A 20,383-nucleotide genomic window follows, 5' to 3' on the forward strand; every position below is an offset into this window, starting at 1 on the left:
TTCAAAAGCTTTATTTTTTTCAGTATTAAAATGCAAGAAACGCTGCGAAAACAAAACCCATAAAACTGTGGTGGAATTGCGGTTTTCTTTTTTTTCCCCTTTTTTTATTACACCCCATTTGGAATTTTTTCCCCGCTTCCCACTACATTGTATGCCATATTAAAGGAGGGCATTAGAAAACACAACTTGTACAGAAAATAAACAAGCCCTCATACAGCTAAAAATCAAACAAAAGTTACAGCTCTGGAAAGGCAGGGAGTGAAAAACAAAAACGCAAAAACAGAAAATCACTTCATCAGAAAGGGGTTAAACAATAAATGATTTTCTTATGACACTGATCAGCAACCTTCAGCACTCCAGGTGCTGTGAAACTACAACTCCCAGTAAGCAAACTTTTCCTTTAGAAGTGAAGAGGATTCAGGGAGTTGTAGTTTAAGAACAGCTGGAGTGCCGGAGGTTGATCAGTGAAAATCCTTCAGTGAAACAGCAGCCTCTAGTGGTCAATTCTGAGAAAGCAACATAATCTGACAGACGTCCGCATACTGAACAACACGCATTTCGAGCCTTACACGTTTTTAATATTTTGTGAAGCTGAAAGCTACAGTATAATCAGTAGTGCAGGGAGGACACCTCTCTGGGTGAGCTGACATACCATATTTATTTATCTATATGCATATTAGGTGGCAAGGTTGGCAAGTGGCAGGAGGCCAGGGGTTAAACCTTACTAAAATATGACACCATTAAGAAAGATGCTATAAATAAATGGAAAGTATAAAAAGCCTTAATTATTAATGTAGTTTATTATTTATTTTATATATTTCATCCAGGTAACCAGGTACGACATGTCAAACTTAAAAAAAAAAGGAAAGTTGATAATTTTGGGCAGTGTCTGTAGACATTTGGGCACATTTAATAAAGATTTTACTAAAATTCTCTAAATTTATTAAAAGGTGTCATATCTGGGGCCTTCTGTGCGCCACAAACTGAAATCTACAGCAGCTATGGGATGGCACACATTTTAGGTATGTTTTTTTGCACCAGTTTTCTAAATGAAATGATTGTGAATGTATAGGGCTGCAGTGCTTCGGACCCTTCCGCTAAGCCCCATCGACTTTTTAAAAAGTGTCGAGAGCATCAAACAATTATGAAGAGTCACAGATCTTTAGTAAATGTGCCCCAGTGTCTGTAAATGGTGGCTGTCGAGCTGTTGATAAACTACAACTCTCAATATGCATTGACAGCTAAACCTTGTCACTTTCAGGAGGTGCACAGGCCGCAGAGCACAAACATTAGAAGAATTACAATGAAGTGACTTTTGACTGTACCCATGGAATAACACCTGGAGACAACATCGGAATTTCTGTCATCCAAATTCTACATCTCTTTCATATTCAAAGATGTCTTCCATATCTTCCACCAGCATCATCTGTAATTCTGTTAGAATAGATTCTAGTGCCTGAAAGAAGGACAAATACAATTATGGAGATATAATTTTAAATGGGGGCAAAGGGATCCAAGATATGCAAGCAAACTCCAAACACATGTATTTACCAGTCCCTTAAACAGTAAGTGTCCGTATATTATCAACTACAGTCAGTATCCTTATACCAGTACCAGCCATATTCAGTACCCATATACCAGTACCAGCCATATTCAGTACCCTATACCAGTACTAGTCATAATTAATGCTCGTATACTAAGGCCGGACACATTCAGTGCCCTTAGTACCAGGCATAATCAGTACCGTATACCAGTACCAAAACCATTCAGCGCCTTTATGTCACTGCTAGTCACAGTCTGTATTCTATACTATAGCCTTACAAAAGTTAGTGCCCTTATACCATAGCAAGTGCTGTTACAACATTTCCAGCCATATGAATGGACCCTGCTGGGCACATGTAACATGACGGTTAAGGTTCTTTGTAGAGATGAGCAAACCTTTGTATGACGTTCGCAGGATTTTTCAGTTAAACTTTTCCTAGAAACCAAGTCTGACCTGGAATATACTCATGCATATTTTTGGTCTCCTTTATGATAAACCATATCCTAAAGAGGGTGTCAGTCCACCAAGTAAGGCACATTTCGCTTGAAACGTTCTCTCTTGCTCTTTTTGAAAGAGAACTAGCTTGCATGTTTTGTTGAGAGAGTCACAAGCTTTGTGGGGCGTTGTAATTCTCTTGTCTCACTTTCTGCTGAATTTTACTTTGGAGGTCTCTCTGGTTCATATGACGTTGGTCCTACATATCCAAATAGAATCGGTAAAAGTGGTGTCTGTTTTTTCTATACTGATGATCTATCCACGGGGGAATAGGAAGGAGCCGTCCCACTGAGGTGAATTTGGACAGCAAGAGCTATAAGTGTAACTACTTCCTACTGCAGAGCAATTAGGTAAACAGTAAGGAGAACAGACCATCCATATAAGTGCTGCATATTTTTCACACAGTGGATTGGCAGAGATACCTTTAAACATGCTTACGTATTAATACTAGAAAAATAGCTAAGCCAGCCTCACATCAGCAACTAGCTCTTTCGGGACAAAAGCCCTTTATCAGAGTAAAGCAAATGATAACAGCTTTTCTATTTGCAAGGCCTTAGGGGCAACCTTTAGGTGGGTACTATTTCTATTATGGAGACCAGTTGATATATGATGTATGATTATTGTAGGCTAGACAATGTCTCTCCTGATTTGTGGGGAAAATATACGCAAATTATCATGACCAACATCTGCTGGCATCAGAATGGTTTAGGAAAGCTTATTTGAATGTCTTTCCAAGTAACCCAAAGGGGCATCGCCTTGCCTACAATACTGTGCACAAGTACTTGGCATAGACAATGCACATATATTGTCGAGAAACACACATTTGTGTTACAGTCTTTTTCTCTCTCTCCAAAACATTTTTGCGTGAATCTGAACTTTTAGAAAAATTCGGACCGAATCGTGAACTAGTTGAACCAGTTCCATCATCCTTAGTTCTTTGCTACGGTTTTTGCAAACTTGCAGGAAAGTACGACATGACTATAATGTATCAAAACTCCCTAAAGGTTCTCCAAAGGAAACATTCAAGTTAAAATTGGGAACATACCACTTTGCTAACTGTATTTTGGTGGAAATGCATTGCCGGGTAGTTTTCAAAGGTGTTTCTTTGCACTTGTTTAATATTAACTTGCTCTCTTAGAAGTACATCAAGCATGACACCTATAATCAAAGTTATAAATAACATCAGTGTTAAACACATACAATAAAATGACAACTCTAACATATAGATGAATGTTTCTCATGGCTTTAAAATGGTTTTCTTGTCATGACAACCCTTGTGCGTGAGCTATAGGGGTTGCAGTGGTCAAAATTGAGACTGTGACCTCGAATTCCATAGGCCCCAACTTGCACCTAGTACATTAGAGATGTGCTGCAACCCAGCTGCTATATGCTGATGGGTCACTTGTCTTATGGGGGAAGCTGATGAGTGAAAAAGCATTGGTCTATCTACCCAGCTTACTTCCAGGGACCAGGACACTGCACCATCATGGAACTAACACAAGGGGGAGCGCAGAGCAAATTTACTGCTTCCATTGCAGCTATGGTAACTACTGTATAAATTACTATGCACTGAGCTCCTTCTTGCAGAGGATATATATATATATATACACACAGTATATATGGAAAATGAATAAAGAACACCTAAAAAAGCAAATGCAATTAAGCTAAGATTGAGAAAGTATAAATTGCTATTGTTGCTTGGTCAATGATCACACAACCACGATGGTCCATCCTTTATTTTGGTTTCTGCAGCAGGGTGGCGTATATATTAAAGCAGGGTCTCAATAATACTGGGTGGTATCTTCCCTTGCTGCCTTACAAACTGCCACTCTTGCATGGTAGTAGTCAAGTGGAGCCATAGTTTATCCAAGTTGGTTGTTGGTTGCTGTGCATGTGAGATCCATCGCCCCATCCAGTCCCAGACATTCTCAATGGAGAATGTGATTGAGCTGGCCAGGGGAGTTTCCGAAGGCTGGTCAATGATCCCTCCAAGAATACCAATTGGGAACAGTCATGGTAGCTAATGGCACCCCAAACTATGACACATGGGGTTGGCTCTGTGTCTCTGCACTATACATAATGGCAGTAGGTATTCTCCAGCCCTCCAGCAGACTCTTATGCGTCCATAATTAGTACAAAGGCAGAACCTACTTTCATCACTATTGTTTGCTATTCATTCTTCCAATAAGAACTTCCCACGGCACTAATGTAGGCACTCTTGGTGATAATGTGAAGACAGTTGTAAGAGAGCTTGTGGAGGGCATAAATGCAGTCCTGCTTCAAGTAGACGGTTTTCTTATGGTCCAGTGAGTCCCTGCAGAGGCTACTGCAGAACCGATTTGTGATGACATGGCTTTTCTTATACAGCAATCCTGGCATGCATCTATCCTGCACCTGTCCTGACTGCCCAGAACCCTCTCAACATGTATGAGTTCCCTTCTCTGACCACTGTTGACACCACTGATGCATTACAGAATTGTCTCATACAACTCATTCTGGGATTTGACAGATGGACCATCCAGCTTCCGGAAGCTCCGCTGTTTCAAAGACTGTTAATTCATAAATAGTGGGCACCTCAACAACATCAACAGTCCTGTAAGAGAAACAACAAACTGTGCTGTCAAACAAAAAAATAACAGATTGATGCCAGACAAAAAAGTCTGTGGAGCATATCTATTTAACATAAGCATCTTGAAAATTTGACCACCACATGTAACAGCCTCCAGCATTGCCGTATTGTAAAATAAGCTTTTTTTATCCTAAATCATTCTAGGTGTTCTTTTTTCATTTTGCAGTAGTGTATATATAAAGCCCTGAGGTATGCCATGTACCATATAGTGTCTACAGCAGTCACCTTCCATACTTTCTGGCATCACTATAGATTACCATTTTATATATATCATCATATAATAATAAATATATTTTGACATACTTGGTATTAGAGGAGGGGTAGGCAGCACTGTTGCACTGAGATCCAACAGCTTTCAGCTAAGCCCCTAATGGCCACCATAGAAAGGTTCTCCTGCTCAATCCCCGTCCCCCCGCGCCCCCCACACTTCTAGCCAGAATGGAAAGCCTTTGCGAAATAAAATAACAGCTATTAGAACACCGCTGGTATTTCGGTCTGTTCGGTAGCAGGAAGCCTGAGGCAATTTTCAATATGACAACAATAAGCAGCTAGAGTAGCGGAGGCAGGTAGACGGGAAAACAGAAGACATGAAAAAGGTGTCTGAAAGGTGGTAAAGAACAAGCAATATTTAATCCAAAATCGTATTTTCAGTATGCACAAGCTGGAGCCTCTGGAAGACTCTCAGCAGACCTTCAGGTGAAATGAACAAAAGAGACAATAAAACATGTAGAAATGACATGCAAAGGCAAACAAGAGAAGGAAAAGCCTAGAAATAAGACTGACAGATGGATCAGGATCCAAATAAAGAGACAAGTAGGCGGTCAGCGTCATTCTGCACGGCTATGGCTTACTGTCCAGCAGACACTGCATTGGATCCTTCCCAAACATCAGCGATTCATGTGCTCCAATCATGTCAAGTAAGTGCTCCAAAAGAAAGAGGTCCACAACATGCTTGTTCGCTGTCACTGTAATCTGACAATAATATTAATAATTCATTATGTGACTCAAATATTAGAATATAATAATGTGACTTTCAAAATTGTGGTTTTCCAAAAATGATGCTCTAAATACAATCCCTTGAAAGTATTGCCCCACTGATCTCTGATCACTGCAGGCCTGCCTTGGAATAAATAACCCAGCATGTTATATACAGTTGTAATAAAAAAGTATGTGAACCCTTTGGAATGATATGGACTTCTGCACAAATTGGTCATAACATGTGATCTGATCTTCAGCTAAGTCACAACAATAGACAATCACAGTCTGCTTAAACTAAACACACAAAAAATTAACTGTTACCATGTTTTTATTGAACACACCATGTAAACATTCACAGTGCAGGTGGAAAAAGTATGTGAACCCTTGGATTTAATACCTAGTTATACCTCCTTTGGCAGCAATAACTTCAACCAAACATTTCCTGTAGTTGCAGATCAGACGTGCACAACGGTCAGGAGTAATTCTTGACCATTCCTCTTTACAGAACTGTTTCAGTTCAGCAATATTCTTGGGATGTCTGGTGTGAATCGCTTTCTTAAAGGTCATGCCACAGCATCTTAATCGGGTTGAGGTCAGGACTCTGACTGGGCCACTCCAGAAGGTGTATTTTCTTCTGTTTAAGCCATTCTGTTGTTGATTTACTTCTATGCTTTGGGTCGTTGTCCTGTTGCAACACCCATCTTCTGTTGAGCTTCAGCTGGTAGACAAATGGCCTTAAGTTCTCCTGCAAAATTTCTTGATAAACTTTGGAATTCATTTTTCCTTTGATGATAGCAATCCATCCAGGCCCTGACGCAGCAAAGCAGCCACAAACCATGATGCCCCCACCTGGTGTGGTGTGCCTCTTTTTCTCCACACATAGTGTTGTGTGTTTCTTCCAAACAACTCAACTTTGGTTTCATCTGTCCAGAGAATATTTTGCCAGTACTGCTGTGGAACATCCAGGTGCTCTTGTGCAAACTGTAAACATACAGCAATATTTTTTTGGGACAGCAGTGGCTTCCTCTGTGGTATCCTCCCATGAAATCCATTCTTGTTTAGTGTTTTACATATCGTAGATTTGCAAAGAGGAATGTTAGCATATGCCAGAGACTTTTGTAACTCTTTAGCTGACACTCTAGGATTCTTCTTCACCTCATTGAGCAGTCTGTGCTGTGCTCTTGAAGTCATCTTTACAGGACGGCCACTCCTAGGGAGAGTAGCAGCAGTGCTGAACTTTCTCCATTTATAGACAATTTGTCTTACCGTGAACTGATGAACAGCAAGGCTTTTGGAGATACTTTTACAACCCTTTCCAGCTTTATGCAAGTCAACAATTCTTAATCGTAGGTCTTCTGAGAGCTCTTTTGTGTGAGGCATAATTCACATCAGGCAATGCTTCTTGTGAAAAGCAAACCCAGAACTGGTGTGTGTTTTTTATAGGGCAGGGCAGCTGTAACCAACACCTCCAATCTCATCTCATTGATTGGACTCCAGTTGGCTGACACCTCACTCCAATTAGCTCTTGGAGATGTCATTAGTCTCACATACTTTTTCCACCTGTACTGTGAATGTTTACACCTGTACTGTGAATGTGTACAGATCGGCAGTTAAGAATAAATATGAAATTCGCGATTTATGCATAGATAGAAATTATGAATGTCTGTTTATTACGGAATCATGGTTTACAGAAAAGTCCAGGGTAGACATCGGGGAAATGCTCCCACCAGACTACAAGATCATCATAAAGAACAGACCTAACAAACAGGGGGAGGGATAGCGATTGTACATAAAAACACAATAAAAATAACAGAAATTAACCTTCCTACGGAAAACCCATCATGGGAAACACTCACAGCACATTTGACGATCGAAAATAAATACACAATAATAATAGCGTTATGTTACAGACCCCCAGGACCCCGCACTCATTTCACAGACAACTTCATAGAATGGGCCACGGATCTCACAATAAAACATCATAGACTCCTTATTCTAGGGGACCTTAACCTTTGGTTCAACGATAAGCAAGATACCCCAGCCCAAAAAGTTACCACACAGCTCGACTTAGCCCAACTCACCTTAAGGGTCGACCAACCCACACATAAAGCGGGTCACCTGCTCGATCCGATTTTTGAAAAAAATCTAAACTTAACGGTAGAAGATCCAGAAGAATTGCTCTGAACCGACCATAGACCCATAGCCTTCGAACTCCACATCCCAATTAACACGAAGCAGCTAACCACAGGAGAAAAAAAAAATTGGCGAAGAAATAACAACAACCTGACATATGACAAAATCCTACCTACCCTAGAAGAACACATCAGTAAAATCGACTTCAAACTGCCCTGTGAGAAACTCACATTACAATTTGACGACATCGTCAAAAAAACGGCGGACCAACATGCCCCCTTGAGACTGGTAAAGAAATCAGGGAAAAAAGCACCGTGGTATACGAGAGAACTAAAAATAGTGAAAATAGAATGCAACAGACTAGAGAGGGCATGGAGGAAAAATCCGATAGAAGAATCACAGCTAAAATATAAGACCCAACTGACGATTTACCACAAAGCAATCTTTAAGGCCAAACAAGATCATTTTGCTAGCGAGATCGAAAACGCTGCTCAAAAGCCTAAAAAGATCTTTCAGATCATTTTCGATCTGGCTAACCCCAATGGCCTCAAAACCACCATCCCCGAATCCCAAGACCTCTGCAACAACATCTCGAAATGTTTTAAACAAAAAGTCGACGATATCCAAAACGACATCCTGCTAGCTCAACAGGCAACTGTCCCCCCCATAGAGAACAACGTGACAAACCCTACTCACACCTTCACCCCATGCCCATTAAAACTTGAAGACCTAACAAAAAGCATGAAAAACATGTCCAAAGCAACTTATCCGCTCTCCAATATCCAAACTAAATCTCTTATTGAATGCACGACCACCATTGCCCCGTTAATTCTAACAATTATAAATGACTCCTTTCTCAGTGGCAACGTCCCTGAGACTCTCAAGTTAGGAATCATAACTCCCCTCCTCAAGAAACCAGGAGCAGACATAAATATAATGGCCAACTTCAGACCGATTACCAACATCCACCTAATAGCTAAAATCACGGAGACAGCAGTGGCAAGCCAACTCCAGCTGCATGTAGAAAAGCATCGACTTCTAGATGAACACCAGTCGGGCTTTAGGCCAACACACAGCACGGAATCAGCCCTGGTCAGCCTATGGGATGAAGCCCTAGGGGTCGCAGATGAGGGAGGGGGGACCTGGTTGGTCCTCATAGACATGTCGGCAGCTTTTGACACTATCAGTCATCCCATCCTCCTAAATAGATTAAAAGCTGACATCGGAGTAGATAGCCACGGACTTGCCTTTTGACTCCTTTCTGAAAAACAGAACTCAGAGGGTCAAACTGGGCTCATTCTATTCCCCAGTCGAGAAGGTGGAGTGGGGAGTCCCTCAGGGATCTCCCCTCTCGCCATTACTCTTTAACATATATGTCCGACCTCTGCTTGCTATTATGAAGGAGTATAACATCAGCTATGAGTCTTATGCGGACGATACACAGATCCTTTTGAGAGTATCGAAATCCACTGATGACTACAAGCTCACGCAAGAAGGACTAAATAAGGCCAGGAACTGGCTAGCACATAACCACCTCAAACTCAACCCGACCAAGACTGAGCTTATTGCACTACATAAAACACCTTTGGGGAAAACGTTGCCATCGCCACACAAGGAAAGAGTCTGGGGATAATCTTGGATCAAGAAATGAGCCTCCGTCCCCAGATTAAAGAAGTAATACGGAAAGCAAACTTCGCCCTATTCCTTCTAAAAAAAGCCCTACCGTTTCTCCCCAACACATGCAGACAGGTCGTGGTGGGAGCTCTAGTCAACTCCCACCTGGACTATGGTAATGCAATGTATGCGGGGCTGCCAGAGAAAGATCTGGGAGCTCTGCAACACTGTCAAAACAGAGCCATCCGGCTCATCAAGAAACTAGACTGGACAGATTCTGTCACAAAAGCACGCAGGGAACTCCACTGGCTCCCAGTGAAAGAGAGAGTGCAGTTTATGCTGTGCTGCTTAACACACAAAGCTCTCTACAAAACAGGTCCCATCTACCTGCAAAAAAAGATAACACGTCACCATCCTCCTAGAGAACTGAGATCCACCTCAGCCTCCCTTCTGTCGGTGCCAAGAACCCGCCTCAAGACAAGGGGGGACAGACGTTTCTCAGTATTGGCCCCCAAGATCTGGAACTCCCTCCCAGAACACATTAGAACAACATCAAATTACCTGGAATTTAGGAAGTTGGTTAAGACCTGGCTTTTTGTGTAGGATGACGAGGGGCCCACCAATATAGCCGTCGACAAGCGCTTCGATCGGATTGAGTTCCTCTAGAGCGCTATACAAGGACTTAGTAACATAACATAACATAACATGGTGTGTTCAATAAAAAACATGGTAACATTTAATTCTTTGTATGTTATTTGTTTAATCAGACTGTGATTGTCTATTGTTGTGACTTAGATGAAGATCAGATCACATTTTATGACCAATTTCTGCAGAAATCCATATCATTCCAAAGGGTTCACATACTTTTTCTTGCAACTGTATACTATAGTTGTGCTGGGTCCATAAGAGCTTTTGTTAGCAGCTATTTGCCCTGCTTATATAGGCCCAAATAGGGGACCACCATCCATGATGTTCATATGCCCTCGTGCAGCATATGGAAAGGATTATATTATTTAGACCACCCTTTTGACCAGATACAGTAGGGGAGCGGTGTTGGTTAATACTGTATATTTTATTCTAGTGATAAAGGGATAGCCATCAATATCAGATCAACTGGAGTCTGACACCCCCTATCTTCGTGGATCAATGGAATGGGAATTTCCAGCAGTTACCAGCACTTTTCAATAATTTGCTAATCTCTAGTAGTAATGTGTTGCTCATTATTTACCTTAATGCATTTTTGTACATAACGTTTGGTTATATTTATAACTTTGTGGATATACACAAAATTTCTATATGCATTACTGTGACATTGTTTTTGGCCCTTGTTGACACACGTCTTAAAGGGTTATTCTCATCTGAGACCCCGGACCCCGGGTCTGGCCACCACCAAGTACTCTCCTCACAGTACTGAATGTGAGTGCACCGCGCTTGCGAGGCCACCGCTCCCATTCATTTCTATCGGGCTGACGGAAATAGCCTAATAGGCTATTTTTAACGTCCCTATAGAAAATTTATGGAGGATGGCATGCGCGATGCGTCCTCCACAACTTTCGGGGCTTCGTTCTCAATATAGGTGAGGGTCCCAGAGGTGGGACCCTCACCTATCAGACAATGGGGGCATATCCTAGCGATATGCCCCCATTGTCTGAGATGGGAAAACCTCTTTTAAGGAGTATTCTGGTTGTGACAAGTAATCCCTTATCCAAAGGCTAGGGGATAACTATTAGATTGGTAGGGTCCTACAGCTGGAACCTCATCGATCATGATATGGGATGACCTGTACCTCTCGGGCCAAAATGAACAGAGTGGCAGGTTGGGCATGCACACTACTGCTCTATTTATTTCTATGGGAGTTCTGGAAATAACCAAGTACTGTTCTTGGTTGTCTTCGGAACTCTCGTACAGATGAAAGGACAGGCAGTGCATGTTTCACTTGCCACTCTGTTCATTTCAGAGGGTCCTTAGGGGTATAGGTGCCCCCCCTTCTACTGATTGTTGAAATCCCAGTGTTAGGGCCTGTGATGGACTGAACCGTCACTGGGGCTGCTGGGAGGCCTAAGGGCTAGCCTCCTTCCTATGGAATATGGACCCAGAACTATGGAGACCCTCCTCCGTTGGGTCATTATACTACAAAGGGAAAAATGGGTAGTTTCTGCCTGTGAGTGATTACGTTATCCCATTGTGTTGATTAATTGTATCACATGTGTGTGTTTTCTGCCTGTAACTGCATGTGATTGGTTTATGCAAGAAATTGTCTCAGTCTTCCTCAAGGTCCCCCATGGGAGTGTCCCTTGATGGATGACCTGCATAAATGGCGGACATGTTTCCCCATTAAAGTGTTCTGTTCTACCTTCCATGAAGTCTGGACTCATGTTTGGGGGATTGGAGAACTACACTCTGGGGATTGCTATAATCATTATACTCTCCAGAGTATAATCCCTAGCTCTTGTAAGAGCTGTTCCTGTTCCTGCATCACTCTCTGAAGGAAGAGAGGTGCACCCACTGGAACCTGGAAGCCTTGTCGTATGTCCAGGGTGGGTAGAAGACGGCGAGATCCCAACCAAGCTGCGGCAGTTTGTGGGGTCGGCAGTGCTTACGGTGTCAAGTGGAGTGCTTGAAGTCCTCGGGAAGCACGAGGAGCATCTATCAATGGAGGAACCCAGTCGGGTTGCCAGGAGATCTGTTACAGGGCCCCAACCAATCTAGTAGTTAACCCCGAGCCTTTGAATAGGGAATAACTTATCCCAACCAATATGATAAGTTATTTAACATATGATGATCTATGTTTTTGTGGTGCTCACCATCTTATTACTTTTAATATAAACTGTCAAATGATGGTCAGAGACTATGCAGATAACTACTTTAAGGAGGTATAGATTATTTGTTATTTTTTACTGAAAACTTATAAAACGTTTACCTGATTTTTATGCAGTTCAGAGAGTTGGTCATCACATTCAGTGAGGACAGAGATGACGGTGTCTTTAACTTCCTTATCAATTACACTCTGGATAAGATTATCAAGATATCTGTCCTGTTCAGTTTCTGTGTTTAGGTCATCCACCTGCAAAAAAGTATTGAAAATAAAATTGTAAAAATATGTTTTACTTCATGACATGGACATACAACTCCAATGTTATAACATTCCTCCCTATACCAGCTACCCCAGTAAACCAAGAGAAAATGGTGAAACTGGTGGACTACATGACTGATGTCCATCTGGTGGAGCTAGAGCCACCTACGAAGCTGCAATGCTTCACATTTGAGGCTAGCTTTTATTTTTACATTTTTATTTGAGGTTGGAACATTTTATAGGTGGTCGGATCCATAGTGATGTCCACAGTCAATCCAATGGGATTAGGAATAATCATATTGCATTTTTACCAAAACGTCTAAAGTGTAACACAAATAAGGTAGATTACAGACTGAAACAAATGCCACACACCAAATTTTCTTGGCAAATTTTCTTCTCCCACTAGTGGCTTCTGGCTGAAAGTGTAGTGAATCTATGTTGAGACGAGGAGAAGCAGCTCAGTGCTGCCCCTCCCCCTAACGAGGCCTATAGCAATTACGTGGTCTGCCTCAGGATATCACAGCTAATGGCTGTGATATCCCGACATCCATCGTACATGTACAGCAGATGTTGGGTCTTTAAAGATGGCGTCTGCTCTGGAGTGGAGAGAGCACCATAGCCGCTGTGTGCCTGCTGTTTCATACAGTAGACACTCGTAGCTAATATGACCACGGCGTCTGAGAGGGCTAAAACCCGGAAGCGTGCGCTTAGACACGCTTTTCCCCGGTGGAGATCAGGGAAAGTGTCCTCTTCTAATAATGAGCTGGAGCTTGTACCAGGCATCCAAGCTCATTATTAGTATATCCTAGTTAAGGGCCTGCAGGTGGCAGCATGGAACTGGGATATAGCAATTTCTGTACAGAATAATGAAGCAAATTCCATTATTCTGTATAAGTTGCAAGCTAATGATTGCAAGTTGTGGTCCAACTGGGGACCTAACAAAAAATAAAAATAAATCTTAAAATTTAAATCACCCCCTTGCCCCAAAATCTAAATTAGTAAAAAAATAAATAAAATCATGGGCATCGCTGCGTGCAAAAATGCCCATCCTATTAAATTTTTTTTTTTTTTTTTACGTTTTTCCATACGGAGAATGGAGTAACGGAAAAAAATAATAAAAATGGCAGACTCTTTATCTCCCAGAAAAAATTTATGAGAAGTGATCTAAGTCATACATATTTTTCTGCCATTTAAAACCAGATCGTGACACATATCCTTTTTTCTAATCTGTTTTTATTTTCTGATTTCATATTTTTTTATTCTATTTCCTGAACATGATTATGGGGCGGCCATCTTGTCTAAACTGTTCTTAAAAGCATTTAGAAAGCAGTAAGATAATTGCTTTACAGCAGCCCCAAGGGCCGTAGAAAGAATGGCCAGGAGGGGAACTCATTGACTTCTATGGAGAGTTTTCTAGGCTTTGTGCCATGTACACGAGGAAAGAATAGATAAGCTCTGACAATCACCTATTGTGAATGGTGGATCCTGTCTTATCTTTACACAGAGGTGATATCATTACAGTAATCTGTATAAACCAAGAAGGGCGCCAATTATTACATATAGTGACCTGTGCGAAAACTGCAGGATATTATGTTTTTTCTTTAAATATAGATAATGACATGGAAAATTTTAAATAACACTATCAAAAATTCTTAAAAAATAAGTTAAACATAAAAAACTTGATTTAAAGGGGTATTCCCATCACATACAATGGGGGCATATCGCTAGGATATGCCCCCATTGTCTGATAGGTGTGGGTCCCACCTCTGGGACCCACACCTACAATGAGAATTGAGCGGGGAGAGCTGTGGCTGGAGGACCCTGGATTTCCAGGGGTCCGTCCACCACCAAGCGCTGCTCCCGTAGAAGTGAATGGGAGAGCACCATGCACGCGTGACCCCTGCTCCCATTCATTTCTATGAGGCAGACGGAAATAGCCGAGTCAGCGCACGGCTATTTTCGACAGCCCCATAGAAATGAATCGAGGGTGGCTGCGCATGCGCAGTACGCCCTCTGTTATTTCCCCCGCTCCGTTTTCATTGTAGGTGCGGGTACCAGAGGTGGGACCCGCACCTATCAGACAATGGGGGCAAATCCTAGCTATATGCCCCCATTGTCTGAGATGGTAAAACCCCTTTAAACAATAAGTAATTTTCTGATGACTCATTCCCTTTAAGGGTAAATTTACTTATGTCAATAAGGGGCTAAAATGCATTGACAACCCCTGAGTTGTGCACCAACTATATTTACTTCTGACAAAAATTCCAAATCTTCTATAAAAAAAGCAATATTTTCTGGAGGATTTTTCAAATTTTTATGTTATTGTGCCAGTTAATGTTAGTATGCCAGTAAGCCACTTTGCCTTGGACAGTGTATTTATAGAAAGACCTACGTATGGGGCTTATACTTGTAGTGCACATCTCTTTATCCTTACTTTAGGCCTCATGCACTTTAGTTTTTAAAGGGGTTGTCCATCAGTATTACATTTTTATATACGGCTTATAGTTAGAAATGAAAAGGAAACCAAACTCACCCTCAACGATCCCCTTCCACTGCTGCTCTGGTCCCTACTGCTTTCCACTTCCTGATTCTGGTTTGACAAGCAAAAAATGCTAGGAAATACCTGCTCAGCCAATCACTAGCTGAGGTGCGTCACACTTCAGCCAGTGATTGGCTGAGGAGGACCAGGAAGTGGAGAGCAGCAGGGACCAGAGCGCCATCACAACGACAGCGCTAGGAGACCGGTGAGGATGAGAATGACTTATTTTTATATTTTAAAAACTGATAATTTAAAACTGCTGGAAACCCCTTTATTAAGAAATCAAATAGAATGGACCCATTAAGGAAGGAAGCCACTGCACAAACACATAAACTTAACCTATAATAAGTTGTGGAGAAGACATTTCTCTCGCAGTTAATTCCGGTTTTCCCTGACCAGTGATTTGCAATTATTGCAGTTATTATCTTTGACAGTCACATAAACCATCGTCTTATTCAAAATTAAAAAGCGTCTAGTTTTCCGCTTTATTACGTTGTTACATTTAACCTCCGTAATATCTTGTGTTCTAGATCGATAATGTATTTCCATGAATAACATCCATATGATTAATGATCTCTGACCTTCTTCTGTTTCCTCTGTGCTCTGGTTTCTATCACTTCATTAATAGTAGAGCAAAAAGCTACGCAGCACATAAGGATTTAAAGGGGTCAGCCACTTATTATTATAATTTTTTTGGCAAGCCACCTTCCTGGACAGACCTGCATGGGGAAGCATACTTACTTGCTTCCTAGCACTGGGTCTCAGCCTATTCACTCTCCGACCTCTCTCGGGTCCCCCTTGTTAACATCTGCTTTGACTTTTCTGCAGCCAATTGCTGGCTGCAGCAGTGACCTGCTCCCATTGTGTGGTGTCAATTGAGCACGTGATGCAAGGGGTAGAGGTCATGTGAACAGTGAAAGGCACACTGCAGGTCGAGGATAACTGGAAAGGTGGTGACTAGTGTTGGGCAAGCATGCTCGGCTGAACACTAATTTTACTCAAGCATCGCGATGCTCGAGTCTCCTCCCTGCATGTTTGTTGGCTGCTATGCAGCCAATAAACGTGCAGGTAAGTACTGCCATTCACTCTAATGCCGTAGCCATGTTGGCTACTGGCATTACAGTGATTGCACCCAACGACACGTGTTCGGCTCAGCCTTAGTCAGGGAGAGATGGAGAGCAGAAGGAAGAGATAGTGTAGGGAGTGAAATAGGAATATTTTAGCTTTTATACTTGTTATAGACCCAAAAGTCCTATTGTGTGTGGCAGCAATATAAATTATTAGCACAACCTGCAATAAATTGATAAAACTTGTTAGAGACCAAAAGTCCTTTTAAGGACTATAGTTGTATCTGGCAGCAATATGTATTTTTAGCGCAACCTGCGCTAAATAGCTTGCAATTGTTTGGCCACTGCAGACAGCGACATTATCTGCGCTACATCTCCTAAAAATATCTGTGACACCCAGTGTACTTTTTCTGTAGACGGTGTCCGCTGCGGACAGTTACATTACCTGCGCTACATATCAGTGACATTCAGTCCAATTTTTTTGCTACTGGTGGCAGTTACATTACCTGCGCTACATCTCCAGTATAACTTTAGCGCATTCGAAATATCAGTGACATTCAGTGTAATTGTTTTCGCCGCTGGTGACAGCAACATTATCTGCTCTACATCTCCTGTATAACGTTTGTGCATCCTACATATCAGTGACATTCATTCAGTGCAATTTTTATTAGGCGGTGGTGACAGCGACATTACTTGTGCTATACTTCCTGTTTAACATCTGCGCATCCTAAATATCAGTGACATTCTGTGTACTTTATTTGCGCATACACTTACAAAACCTGCGCTACTGTAGGTGTGACATACTTGCAAGCATATACAGGTCCTTCTCTAAAAATTAGCATATTGTGATAAAGTTCATTATTTTCTGTAATGTACTGATAAACATTAGACTTTCATATATTTTAGATTCATTACACACCAACTGAAGTAGTTCAAGCCTTTTATTGTTTTAATATTGATGATTTTGGCATATAGCTCATGAAAACCCAAAATTCCTATCTCAAAAAATTAGCATATCATGAAAAGGTTCTCTAAACGAGCTATTAACCTAATCATCCGAATCAACTAATTAACTGTAAACACCTGAAAAAGATTCCTGAGGCTTTTAAAAACTCCCAGCCTGGTTTATTACTCAAAACCGCAATCATGGGTAAGACTGCCGACCTGACTGCTGTCCAGAAGGCCATCATTGACACCCTCAAGCAAGAGGGTAAGACACAGAAAGAAATTTCTGAACGAATAGGCTGTTCCCAGAGTGCTGTATCAAGGCACCTCAGTGGGAAGTCTGTGGGAAAGAAAAAGTGTGGCAGAAAACGCTGCACAACGAGAAGAGGTGACTGGACCCTGAGGAAGATTGTGGAGAAGGACCGATTCCAGACCTTGGGGGACCTGCGGAAGCAGTGGACTGAGTCTGGAGTAGAAACATCCAGAGCCACCGTGTACAGGCGTGTGCAGGAAATGGGCTACAGGTGCCGCATTCCCCAGGTCAAGCCACTTTTGAACCAGAAACAGCGGCAGAAGCGCCTGACCTGGGCTACAGAGAAGCAGCACTGGACGGTTGCATGTCATTCGGAAATCAAGGTGCCAGAGTCTGGAGGAAGACTGGGGAGAGGAAAATGCCAAAATGCCTGAAGTCCAGTGTCAAGTACCCACAGTCAGTGATGGTCTGGGGTGCCATGTCAGCTGCTGGTGTTGGTCCACTGTGTTTTATCAAGGGCAGGGTCAATGCAGCTAGCTATCAGGAGATTTTGGAGCACTTCATGCTTCCATCTGCTGAAAAGCTTTATGGAGATGAAGATTTAATTTTTCAGCACGACCTGGCACCTGCTCACAGTGCCAAAACCACTGGTAAATGGTGTACTGACCATGGTATTACTGTACTCAATTGGCCTGCCAACTCTCCTGACCTGAACCCCATAGAGAATCTGTGGGATATTGGGAAGAAAAAGTTGAGAGACGCAAGACCCAACACTCTGGATGAGCTTAAGGCCACTATCGAAGCATCCTGGGCCTCCATAACACCTCAGCAGTGCCACAGGCTGATGGCCTCCATGCCACGCCGCATTGAAGCAGTAATTTCTGCAAAAGGATTCCCGACCAAGTATTGAGTGCATAACTGAACATAATTATTTGAAGGTTGACTTTTTTTGTATTAAAAACACTATTCTTTTATTGGTCGGATGAAATATGCTAATTTTTTGAGATAGGAAATTTGGGTTTTCATGAACTGTATGCCAAAATCATCAATAGTAAAACAATAAAAGGCTTGAACTACTTCAGTTGCTGTGTAATGAATCTAAAATATATGAAAGTCTAATGTTTATCAGTACATTACAGAAAATAATGAACTTTATCACAATATGCTAATTTTTTGAGAAGGACCTGTATACCATTTAATATGCGCAAGGCGAGCAGTAAGAGACCTTTGCAAACACCATCAGCTAGCACATCCACTTCTGTGTCCCAGCGCAGCGTACTGATGTCTATACCCCAGGCCTTTAATGAAAGCGCAAATACCCAGGCACCCACCCACAGACCATAGCACTAAATGCGCACCTTTCCAACTTTTGGCCCTGGAAATGTTGCCATTTAGGCTTGTGGACACTGAGGCATTACACAGCCTGATGGTACTCTGTCCCCAGCCGCCAATATATTTCACGGTGTGCAGTCCCAGCCTTACACCAGCATGTGTCCCGTAACATCACCCGTGCCCTGACCAATGCAGTTATTGAGAAGGTCCATTTAATGATAAGTGCTTTCGGCCAGGGACGCTACATTTCCCTAACGGCACACTGGGTGAATGTTGTGGAGGCCGAGTCGTACCCTGGGGTGGCACAGGTGCTACCGACGCCAAGGTTTGCGGGCCCTACTTTAATCAGGGTTTCCGTTAGTGGCTGCAACCCCCCTTCTCCTCCTCCGCCTCCTCCTCCACTTCCACCTCTGAATTATCATCTTGCAGCACCAGTCAGACATCATTCAGTAGCTGGAAGCAGTGTAGTACTGCATTAGGGAAGCGGCAGCAGGCCGTGTTTAAACTGATCTGTTTAGGTGACAAACAGCACACCATCGCAGAGCTGTGGCAGGGGATAAGGTACCAAAATGAGCTGTGGCTCTCGCCACTCAACCTACAACCAGGCATGGTTGTGTCTGATAATGGCTGTAACTTGGTGACGGCTTAGTGGTTCAGCGGTTTCTCAAAACCTACCCCAATTTGCCTGAGCTACTGGTGAATGTGCGCAGCGTGTGTGCCCATTTCCACAAGTCATTGACAGCTTCCGCCGGCCTGGCAATGCTGCAGCAGCGCTTGATATTGCCAAATCATCAACCTTTGTGCGACGTGAGCAGGCGCTGGAACTCGACGTTTCACATGTTGGCCAGGCTTTGTGAGCAGCAGAGGGCAGTAGTGGAATACCAGCTGCAACATGGTTGTCGCCTTTCAAGTCAGCTTCCGCTCTTCACAAGGAATGGTTGGACATTGATGTCTGACCTCTGTGAGGTTTTACACAACTTTGAGAAATCAAAATAGTGGTGATAACTCTATTATCAGCATAACCATCCCACTACTGTGTCTACTCAAACGCTCGCTGCTCACAATTAAGGCGGACGCTTTGCATGTGGAAGAGGTGGAAATGGGGGAAGACTGTTCACAGGGTAATAGCCAGACCACCCTTAGTTCATCTTCTCAGCGCAAATTGGATGATGATGATAAGGAGGAGCGGGAGATGGTTGCCTCCGCTAGAGAGGGTAGTACCCACGGAAGTTTTATTCTATCTGTTTAGTGTGGATAGGTAGAGGAGGAGGAAGAGGATGAGGAGACTGAAAGTCGTCCTCCTGATGAGGACAGCAAAGTCTTGTATGTTGGGACTCTGGCACACATGGCTGACTTTACGTTAGGCTGCATTTCCCGTTACCCTCGCGTTGTACGCATTTTGGCCAACACCGATTACTGGTTGTTCACCTTTCTTGACCCCCGCTACAAAGAGAACTTCTCATCTCTTATTCCTGTGATGGAGAGGACGAGCAACATGGTGCAATACCAGAAGGTGCTTGTGGAAAAATTGCTCCAAAAATTTCAAGCTGACAACGCTGGCTGCAGAGTACGTATTTCCTTGGCCAACCAAGGAGCGGAGACGAGGGGAACACACAGCAGTTCCAACAGAGGCAGGGCAACACTCTCCAAAGCCTGGGACAGTTTTATGACACCCCGCCAGCACCCTCAACCTGATGCGCAGCCTAGTGTCACAAGGAGGGAAAAATTTTGGAAGATGGTGAAGGAGTACGTAGCAGACCGTGTGCCTTACAACTATTGGGT

The 20,383-nt window shown here is 42.7% G+C and overlaps 1 protein-coding gene across 4 annotated transcripts in view; it reads right to left on the reverse strand.

Moving 5' to 3' along the window:
• Nucleotides 1-789: 789 nt before the first annotated feature.
• The window catches only part of LOC122926925, a 125,153-nt gene continuing 105,559 nt past the window's right edge, over nt 790-20,383 (reverse strand). For all 4 annotated transcript variants that reach the window (XM_044278443.1, XM_044278444.1, XM_044278445.1 and 1 more), the window contains exons 9-12: nt 12,313-12,456; nt 5,519-5,639; nt 3,084-3,196; nt 790-1,456 (exon numbers count right to left, since the gene is read on the reverse strand). In XM_044278443.1, the coding sequence (XP_044134378.1) occupies nt 1,364-1,456; nt 3,084-3,196; nt 5,519-5,639; nt 12,313-12,456 (471 nt within the window). In that variant the 3' untranslated portion in view covers nt 790-1,363. The remainder of the gene's footprint in view (nt 1,457-3,083; nt 3,197-5,518; nt 5,640-12,312; nt 12,457-20,383) is intronic.

This window comes from Bufo gargarizans, chromosome 2, assembly GCF_014858855.1.
Source record: "Bufo gargarizans isolate SCDJY-AF-19 chromosome 2, ASM1485885v1, whole genome shotgun sequence".
In the NCBI taxonomy this organism is placed as follows: domain Eukaryota; kingdom Metazoa; phylum Chordata; class Amphibia; order Anura; family Bufonidae; genus Bufo; species Bufo gargarizans.